Source organism: Sinocyclocheilus rhinocerous, unplaced genomic scaffold, assembly GCF_001515625.1.
Source record: "Sinocyclocheilus rhinocerous isolate Xijiao unplaced genomic scaffold, SAMN03320098_v1.1 scaffold561, whole genome shotgun sequence".
NCBI lineage: Eukaryota > Metazoa > Chordata > Actinopteri > Cypriniformes > Cyprinidae > Sinocyclocheilus > Sinocyclocheilus rhinocerous.
In genome coordinates, this window is record NW_015641041.1 from 1623352 (window position 1) to 1633990 (window position 10639).

Below are 10639 nucleotides of genomic sequence, written 5' to 3' on the forward strand. Positions count from 1 at the left end.
TTTTTTTTACCTTTATTTAACCAGGAAGAAACTCATTGAGATTAAAAATCTCTTTTTCAAGAGTGTCCTGGCCAAGATAGGCAGCAGTACAACCATACATACATACAGGTATAAAATATAGTAGCATAAAACAACTGAAATAGCGAATCCTTTAAAATAAACCACAATCAATAACACATCAGGCAGAACATCTACAGCCAGATGTGACTGCCTCCAAGTCAGTTAACATCCTCTTAAAAGCGACCAATGAGACCAGCGTATTAATTTTCATAGATTTCTGTAATTTGTTCCATGAAGAGGGAGCAGCATACTTAAACGCCTTTTTTCCCAGCTCAGTTCTAACCTTTAGAACAGACAGAAGGAAAAGATCCTGTGAACGAAGATCCCAGTATTATTTACACTGATGTAGGTCAGAAGGTAGGATGGAAGTAGCCCTAAAATAGCTTTGTATATGAATATATACCAATGTTGAAGTCTCCGCATTGATAGAGAAGACCATCCAACACGATCATACAGTTCACAATGGTGAGTGAGGACTTTAAAACCAGTGATGAACCTCAGAGCTCCATGGTATACAGTGTCCAGTGCATGTAAACTTTGAGACGAAGCATGCAGATTCATCTATTAAAATACCCAAATATCTGTATTTAGAGACACATTCAATCTTCGTTCCCTGGGAAGTGAGGATTGAAGGCAGATTTGATTTGGATTTCAAATTTGAAAAAAGCTTAACTTTTGTTAAATTTCCTACAGTTTAATTAATAAAGAAGCAGGTTGAATAAATAAGCGAAAACAATGTAATAAAGCAAATTCATATTTATATCATTTGTAAAATGTATTTATATCAAATTGTATACATTTACTACAAATTTATTGTAAACATGTATAATATAATATTTGTCATTTATATATTACACCTATAATATAAATAAAAGATTCTATACATGTATATGATATAAATTTAATAAATTGAAATTATATTTATAATTTATTAAAATATATAATATAATATTTATAGTGTTTATATCAGATGTAAAAATATACAGCCACTTTATTCTCACATTATTTTACCAGAAAAGGGGTGATGAAGGGAAATTGATTTTGTCACTTCATGAACGAGCAGTATTTTCTAGGATGTTCAGAACATGTGTATGAGTTTGCTGTCTGACCCCAGACGCTGCAGGTGCAGGTTCAGGGCGAGGGGCCCGACATCACCCCCGTGAAGGTGCTGAACTGTGACACCATCTCTCAGGTGAAGGAGAAGATCATCGAGCAGGTGTACAAAAACCAGCCGCACTCTCAGAGACCCAAAGTAGACAGCGTCACCCTCGGTGAGTGAGCGCACGTGTGTAATCGGTTATGATTTCACATCCAGCACAACGCTGCTTCATCTTTACGCGTTCTGGTCTCTTGCACAGAATGGCGGCCCGGCTCCACGGGACAGATCCTGTCAGATCTAGACGTGACGTCGCAGAAGGAGGGCAGATGGAGACGTATCAATACGCTGGCACACTATAACGTGAGCGCATATGTTGTTTTTTGGGTCCAGCAAAGATACGAGTGTCTTAAGCGTGACTTTTGTGTGTGTTTGTGCTTTTAGGTATGTGATAATGCAGCGGTGGTCCTTTCCAGAGTGCAGCACACGCAGCAGTCGTACGACCAAAATCATGATAACCATGAAGAGAGTGAGTTGAAGTCTGCTTTCTAAGTGTGATCTGTCACTCACGCTCTGACTCGTACACTCTCTTCACCTGAACTCACAGGAAACGCCCTGCTGGAGGATGATAAAGTTTTTCACCTGGTGCGACCGGCCGATGAGCTGGATGAGATGAAATCCAAGAGAGGCAGTATAAAGGACAAATCCATGACCAAAGCCATCACTGAGATCTATCTGACCCGACTGCTCTCCGTCAAGGTACTGACCTCTTCTTCTCACTAAATGAGCTGCTCCTTTAGAAAACAAATTATATTTGACTTGCATCATTTTTGTTGGTGGGACATGATTTGATCAGGGTTATTCATGTTAATTAAAACTAAAACCTTAAAGAAAAAGTCAATTGAAATAATAACTAAATATAAATAACTTAAACGTATTTTATTGCAGCTAGTTATCAAGGCATCGTTTCTAATTTTGTTTAGTTTGATTTGAACTCAAATTTAGTTTAATTTGTACTAAAATAACTCAAACTAAAGCAATAAATAAAAAATAAAATTAAACTAAGACTAAAATAAAAATAAAGAAAAATACATAATAAAATGTAATTCATAGTATTAAGAAACATTATATTAGTATATCAGTTATTCTAAAATAACACTGGATTTTATCCAGATTTGTTTGGATTGTGAAATGTAGACTATGATATTGTTTTTTTTTGTGGTTTTGTGTACTTCAGGAGAAAATATGTTTTAGAGACAAAGTTATTATATAAATAAAATATTTAAATGTGAAATATTAAAATTTTAAAACAACAGTAAAATGTATTGAAAATTAATGTCAAAAGCAACATTGCATAGACAACTGAGAGTGCCATTTAATAAAATGAAGAAATAAATGATCAGTTTATTAATGAACATAAATTGCCCTTCAAACTGATAACTAAATAGACATTTAAAAATTTTAATTTGACTTATTTGACCTTGTCAAATTATTTATTGTTTATATTTTTGAATTAATATATTGTTAACCAGATTTGTTTGGATTGTGAAATGTAGACTATGATATTGTTTTTTTTTGTGGTTTTGTGTACTTCAGGAGAAAAGATGTTTTAGAGACAAAGTTATTATATAAATAAAATATTTAAATGTGAAATATTAAAATCATTAAAATTTTAAAACAACAGTAAAATGTATTGAAAATTAATGTCAAAAGCAACATTGCATAGACAACTGAGAGTGCCATTTAATAAAATGAAGAAATAAATGATCAGTTTATTAATGAAAATAAATTGCCCTTCAAACTGATAACTAAATAGACATTTAAAAATTTTAATTTGACTTATTTGACCTTGTCAAATTATTTATTGTTTATATTTTTGAATTAATATATTGTTAAAAATTTTTTTTTTTTTGGAGAACATATAATTTATATAAATTTATTATTGTTACATTATTGAACAGGCACCTGACTGGATTCTGTTAGATTTTTTTTTGTAAAAAGTATGAAAAATACATTTGATTCTCTAAAAACATGTACATTTATCTTGTATTAAACATAATTTCAATAGATAACAATTTTTTAAAAGTCCGTCCACTGATTAAGAAATTATTTTAGCTATGTACATTTTGATGGAAGATGAAAACGGTGCATAATCAGTTGTGATTTGTGAACAGTCCAATTCTACAACAGTATTTAATGTGGGAAGTGTGTCATATAATTATTGTAACCTCCATAAACCTCTAGGAACTCTTCTGAGTGCTCGCATGTTCTCTTAACTCACAGCGTGTAAGTCTAATTCTGTTTGATTGGTTTGTTGCATGTCCTTGTGTCAGAGGCCGTTCGCTGTAAATTGGGCGATTAGAGAGGCTAATTACTCGCAAGTCTTTCACCTTGTACAGGAGTAATTCAGCGGCACGTAAAGCTGTCAGTGCTGACAGAAACAAAGCGTAGTGAAGACGAGAAGCGCTCAAGCAAGCGTGTAAAAGCGTATGTGTGACTGTCAGTGACCCAGCAGGCTGACGTGTGAAGAAATGAGATGCTTTTCTGCTGGTTTTTAAGATCTGTGTGATGTTTCAGAACTCAGGTTTTATAACTTGTATCAAGGGTTTTCAACCATTTTTGTCACCTGAACCTCAAATAATTTACTTGAAGTGACTTAACATTTATAAAAACACATTTTTGTTATATATTTAACTCAATATAACAAAAAATATAAAAAAACAAAAAATTATGTTTTTTAATTAATATTTTTTTGTTTGTACATTTCAATTATTTTTAGTAATAATTTAGTAATTATATAATTTGGAGCTGTCAATAGTTAAAGGTAAAAATATTTTAGTTGCTCACCAATTTTAATTCTTTATCATTTAAATATTTTAAGTTATATTGATTATTTGAATTCCTTTCATTTTGCATTTATATGACAAATAGGCTATATTCTCTATATTTTTATATATCTCATAAAAATTAGCTCTGGGGGTTTGCAGAGTTAAAATGACATAAATAAAAATGTACATATACGTGTGTGTGTGTGTGTGTGTGTGTGTGTGTGTGAGAGAGTGTGTGTATGTGTATACACATATATATATATATGTGTGTATTTAAAAGGTTTTCTTAGATATGTGTGTGTGTGTCTGTGTGTGTGTATTAACCTGTAATTATAAAATATTACAAAAAATAAAATAAAAATAATAACATCAAATGGCATCAAATCTGAGAAAGTTTTTTTTTTTTTTTTTCACGAAAGCCTGGGGCCGTTAGAGAGAATTTTAGTGATAACTGTGAGTTAGAAGAATAATTTTACGCATAAAAAAAAAACACTTACAGCACTTTTAAAATGAAATGCATTTGAAAGTGCTAAACTCTAATTAACCTGTTTTTGTGTCTGTGTGTTTTCAGGGTACGCTGCAGCAGTTCGTGGATGATTTCTTTCGCAGTGTGCTCTGTTCTGGCGCCAGCGTCCCGCCGGCGGTTAAATACTTTTTCGACTTCCTGGATGAGCAAGCCCTTAGACATGAGAACGTAGATGAAGAAACCATACACATCTGGAAGACCAACAGGTGGGAGAGAGTGAGAGTGTCTCTCTCGAGACCGTTCGGCAAATGCTAATGCCAGCGCTGCATTCATTTATTCCGCCTGACGTGCTGCCGCGGATGCTGCGTGATTGACAGCTGCCGCTGAGATGTGAATAAATGTGACGAGCAATATCATCACTCCAGCAGCTTCACCAGCGATTCTATTAAATATAAAACCCACTCACAGCCAGACAAACACCTTAATTACGTCCCTGGTTAATTTAATTGTTCTGTTATTATACACCTTTTGTTTTTTCTCTCCGCTGTTTCTCTGCAGAGATGCGACTTGCCAATATATATTCCAGAATCAGTCATCTGAATTGAGTTTTTTTTTTTTTTACCGGCTCACAGGAAACAAAAGCCAGAGCTGTTTAATAACCTGTTTGAAATTCCAGAGCCATCTGTCCGTGTTCATGCTCCGACGGAGTGAGTATTGAGGGGCGGATTGAGTGAATTATTTGCTCTGTAAATTTGTAAATGTGAGTTTATGCGCCAACCGCAGGAAAGACTCAGTATAAAATGGATTAAATACATAATTAGCGGTGTTTGCTAAGGAGAGCACCGCAGTTGCTCATCCCGAGGGTTAGAGATTTAAAACAAACCCCTGACTGTGATTATTAAACTCTGGCTCATAATTCGACCCGCACTGTTTGACATGAACGATTCTTCAAATCGTACAGTTTGTTCAAGAGAGGTGTGCTGTTACTTTACTCAGTCATCAGACTTATGATTTTTGACTAAAGGATGATAAAACGCTGAAAAGAACCCATATGTTGCATGGAAGGAGGAACCTGAGCCCTAGCAACCACTCAGAAAAGTGAATATTTATCAAAATACTATATTTAAATATTTTTAAGTTTATTCAGTTTAAGTTAAAAATGTATTAAATATAAATATTGACTTAACTTAAAAATGTACTAATGAGCAGTATTGTTCTTTTTATTATGTATGTGTGCGCGTGTGTGTGTGTGCGCGCGTGTGTGTGTGTGTTTGTGTGCGTGTTAAAATAAAATGTATTAAATATAAATATTGACTTCAGAATTTACTATTTATATAAATCTATATATATATATAATAGTCCATTCTAAATATATATATAGTAGTTGACATGAAGGAGTGACAGCAGTGACATGCTATATTTCATAAGTATTTAAAAAAATATATATTAATTTGAGAGATTATATGGAATAAAATAAATTTTTCACCATTGAAAATGGTGGGGAAAAGAACATTAAATAAATGGTGGCTATGAATTGTATATAAATATATTATTTAACATTATATATATTGTATGTAAGCATATATATTATATACTTGACTTTTATTGAACATGAAAATTACTTTCTGAACCAAGGCTGCTGAAGTGTGAAACTAAATGCCTAAATTACTGCATGTTTTGTTGCAAGAAACCTTGACTATCCTGAGTGAAGTATTTCATATTCACAGCCGCTTTAATATTCATCCGCCTCTCTTTGCAGTTTGCCGCTGCGTTTCTGGGTAAACATACTGAAGAACCCTCACTTCATTTTTGACGTGCATGTGAGCGAGGTCGTGGACGCCTCTCTGTCTGTCATAGCTCAGACCTTCATGGACGCCTGCACAAAAACAGAGCACAAACTCAGTCGGGTAAGTGTTTGAGAATCAGCCACAGACAAACGAACCCAGAAACACATCATTTATCGACTTGCTCTCTCTCTCTCTCTCTGTCTGTTGCCTGCAGGATTCTCCCAGCAACAAATTACTCTATGCAAAGGAGATCTCCACCTACAAAAGGATGGTAGACGAGTAAGTGCTCCAGTATTACGCAGTCTCAGCCTCCAGCCGAACGCCCACAGATGGTTTACAGACTGTCTGATGCATGTTGTGCACAGAAATGCCGAGAACTTTCTCAGCATGATCTGATTGACTGGGTTTATGCAATATCTGGGAGTCAGAGCGACAGGTTTTTATCAGTCCTCTGGGAAACCAAGTTGTGTTTATGTTCCCAGGCGGATACATTGAGCTATTCTGAGGTAGAACTAGTCTGCTCTTTTAAAGTTATTCTTGATTATCTTTATTTTTGAGACACTTTAGTAGGTAAATAAGTTATATTTAGATACACAACAGTATATTGTGCTGTTTTTGTTTTGTTTTTTGTTTTAGATTTAAATGCAATTTAAGAGACAGGTAGAGACCTTCAGACTCATATGTAAAGCAGCCAACCCTGTTCAGAGTAGGTGTTTTTAGCTGCAGTTTGGATCAGACGTCTGTTGTGTTTCTCCACAGGTACTATACAGGAATCCGGCAGATGGTGTCAGTCAGTGACCAGGAAATGAACACACATCTGGCTGAAGTGTCACGGGTGAGTGTGTGATGGGCTTTCTGTGGGTTTTAGGGAAAATTAACAGACTGGTGATGATTTATGTTTGTTTTTCAGGCGCACACAGACAAACTGAACACTCAAGTGGCTCTTCATCAGCTCTACCGGTACGCCAGCAAATACTACGATGGGGTGAGTGCACACACACACACACACACGGGTAACTGACATGAAGAACTGACAGCAGTGACATATACAAGTATTTTGAACTTAAGCTTTACGTTGTTTTTTTTTTTGTTGTTTTTTTGTATAATTAATATGCAAGTCGTTTTACATTCATTAAGAGACTATACGGGGAAAAAAATGAATTTGTCACACAGCAGGACCATTTAAATAAACAGCTAAAAGATGATTGAAAATGGAGGGGGGGAAACATCAAATAGACAGACAGACAGACAGACAGACTATTAGATGGATGGATGGACGGACGGACGGACGGATAGATAGATAGATAGTGTGTATAATGTGTGTGTAGTGAAGGCTCATGGTCGTTGTCTGTCTCTGTAGATCATCATGTCTCTGGATGAAGATCCTGCTGCCCAGAGTAAACAGTTAACACTGAGACTGCAGCAGATCGCCGCAGCGCTGGAGAACAAAGTGACTGACCTCTAACCCTGTCCGAACGAACGCTCTCAGTGTGTATTTAGCTCATCACTATAATCAGATGTTCAATTTCTTCCTGTGTAGAGACAAAAGGTTTTAAGAATCGTATTCTATATTTTTTTTAATGTGCAGTCTTTATGCAGAAAGCTTTATAAGAGGAAAATAACTTTTTAAATAGACGGCCTTGTATCAGTTGTTTTTAAAGCTTCTGTGTGTGTGTGTGTGTGTGTGTGTGAAAGGATGCCTATATTTTGACCAAAAGGGAGCTGCCTATGACCCTGCAGTGTGTGTGAGCAGGGGGTGTGCCTACGGTGAGGTCACATGTGGTCTCGTCCAATCAAAAGCAGCTGAAGGTGACAGCAGGATTTGCATGGGATGTGTTCGGAACAGCATACTAGCATATTACCCATACTAAGTCACATTTACCACTGTTCGGTATGTTTTCACGGACAGATCCATGCTGAAATTTCGCTAATGTGACCACACCTTAACACAAGAGTATACTGCACAAAATACTATATCCCACAATGCAATGCACTCATCCTGACCTTCTATTTTCAGCGTGATCTAATATCAGCTATCATTATTAACACCTTTTTAACTTATTATTTGAGCCAAAAGTTGAGACATTTCGACACAAAATAGTGTGTGCTGCACTGCAGTATGCTAGTATGTTATTCCAAACATATCCGTTTAGACGATCAAATGGCCGTCCATTTCATAACCAACTGTTTCTGTTCAGCCATATGGACTCACTAGTAGATCCACAAATAATCAACACAGGCAATAATAAGTTGTCATGAGGCATTTCTTTTTTTTACCTGTGCAAAGCCTTTATTTCAGTTTACTTCAGAAAATTGTTTTATTGTGAGAACTTTGCTACTGACTGAATTTATTACATAAAGCACAAACGGTCGATGTACAGGACAGATTTTTGGCCGTTTCTGAAACAATGCCTGAAACAGGCTGTATGCAAGAGTATAGATGTTTTCAATTTCAGCTTGCATAGACTGTGTTTCTGGCCTGAGATGGTTGAGCAAAGCTGAGAGGATTGACTGAAAACTTCTCATCCGACTGTTTGCGGCTCTATTGGAAAGGGTTTAGATGTGTGATCTGGATCATTAATGGCTTTATTTTGGCAGGGAGGATAATGACACGCTAATTTGTTTGTTAATTGCCACTAAACAAGATGGTACGGTAGCACTCAGCCAAAATTCTGCTCCCAGAGACGCTTTTATCTTTGGACAAAACTTTTTTTTACAGCTATGTAACATTTGCTTGTCATCTTAAAGACATCAAGAAAAGGCTTGAAGCATTTTGTTTTGCGTTACAGGCTGAAAAAAATAATCAAATTGATAGTGCTAGTTGTAACATGTGAGGGACAGTCTCATTCTAGAGAGCATTGTGGAAAATAGACAATTCATGCATATACACTACCATTCAAAAGTTTGGGGTTGGTAAGTTTCTTAAGCTCACTAAGACTGCGTAATTTCCCTAAAATTCCTAAGTTCCCCACTGAAATATTGTGATATAATATTCCAATTTAAAATAACTTTTTTTCTATTTGAATATATTTTAAAATGTAATTTATTCCTGTGACACAGAATTGTCAGCATCATTTCTCCAGTCTTCAGTGTCACATGATCCTTCAGAAATCATTCTGATATGATTTGGTGCTCGAGAAACATTTCTTATTATTAATATTAATGTTCAAAACGGTTGTGCTTCTTCATGTTTTTGTGGAAAGTGTGATACTTTTTTTTTTTTTTTGTAAAGTTCACAAGAACAGCATTTATTTGAAACATATTTTGTAACATTATAAATGTCTTTACTGTCACTTTTGATCAATTGAATGCATCCTTGCTGAATAAAAGTATTAATTTCTTTGAAGAAAAAAATCTTAGCCTGCTCACCCCAAACCTTTGAACGGTTGTGTATCTGATAAAACCAAGCAATAAGGTACTAGAATATAGTCAAGGCTAAAGGGTTTTGTTTGGAGTTACAAAGCATGGCCACGATTGATTTCATTAAACTGTTTCTACAAAATATTACATACTTTTCATCCTTCTGACAGAAAATATAGTCCCTGACATTTAAACAAATGTATTTTGTCAGTATTTAAAGGTACATTAACATATAAATGTTAGCCTTAAAGCTAACAGACATGACATAAAACCCACAAAACTCCAATTTTACTTTCACAGGGTCTTTAAACAGGTTTTCTGTTAATGTGGCCCACTGAACTCAAGTTTTGTAGCGGGTCAGGGAGTTTCACGGCCTTCTCTATGGAAATAGTCTGATCTCGCTGCCTGTTACTGATCTGAGAGCAGCGGTTTCGTGGTAGCAGATGGCATGCGATGTCAGATCTCTCCGTTTCTCTTTCTGTCAGAGAGTTGGGCAGAGCTGCTAGGCGTGAAGCGCTTTGGCACGGGCCGGCCTTCCCTCTCTCTTCCCGTCTGCTTTAACACAAGCAGCGGGAGCTGCGTTTGATGATCGTAACTGCATGTGTGATTCTGACTCCATGCTTTCGAGTCTACTCTTGCCAATTACTCTTTGATTTTAGAGGGATTGTTCACTCTAAAATAAACGTGTGATCATCATTAACTCACCCTCGTGTCGTTCCTATCGAGTGTGCATCCTATCCAGTAAATCGCAGTAAGCTTAGTGCTTTGTTACATTTGATAAGAAATAAAGTCTTAGCTTTCAAATTCTGTCTATTTTATTACAAAATTCAATCAATAAGTACTGTTTTGGTGCTCTTAAATGTGGAGTGACCGATCGCTATATAGCGCCTCAGTTCAAACCATAGCTTCAGAGTCATAGGTTGCACTTTAATTAAAGTTATAGGACGAAATAAATAAACGAACATCAGAAGGTATGTTGAAAGATACAGTACAACTTACTGAAATGTATCATGTGCCTCAATCAGCGTTTTAACCGCAGAAA

The 10639-nt window shown here is 35.7% G+C and overlaps 1 protein-coding gene across 1 annotated transcript in view; it reads left to right on the forward strand.

Moving 5' to 3' along the window:
* Positions 1 to 9033, forward strand: part of LOC107754377 (plexin-B2-like) — a 190075-nt gene extending 181042 nt beyond the window's left edge. The window contains 10 exon segments of the mRNA XM_016570792.1: positions 1175 to 1331; positions 1419 to 1519; positions 1601 to 1685; positions 1764 to 1915; positions 4556 to 4716; positions 6210 to 6357; positions 6452 to 6516; positions 6997 to 7072; positions 7148 to 7222; positions 7598 to 9033. Coding sequence (XP_016426278.1) covers positions 1175 to 1331; positions 1419 to 1519; positions 1601 to 1685; positions 1764 to 1915; positions 4556 to 4716; positions 6210 to 6357; positions 6452 to 6516; positions 6997 to 7072; positions 7148 to 7222; positions 7598 to 7702 — 1125 coding nt within the window. The 3' untranslated portion in view covers positions 7703 to 9033.
* Positions 9034 to 10639: the final 1606 nt, after the last annotated feature.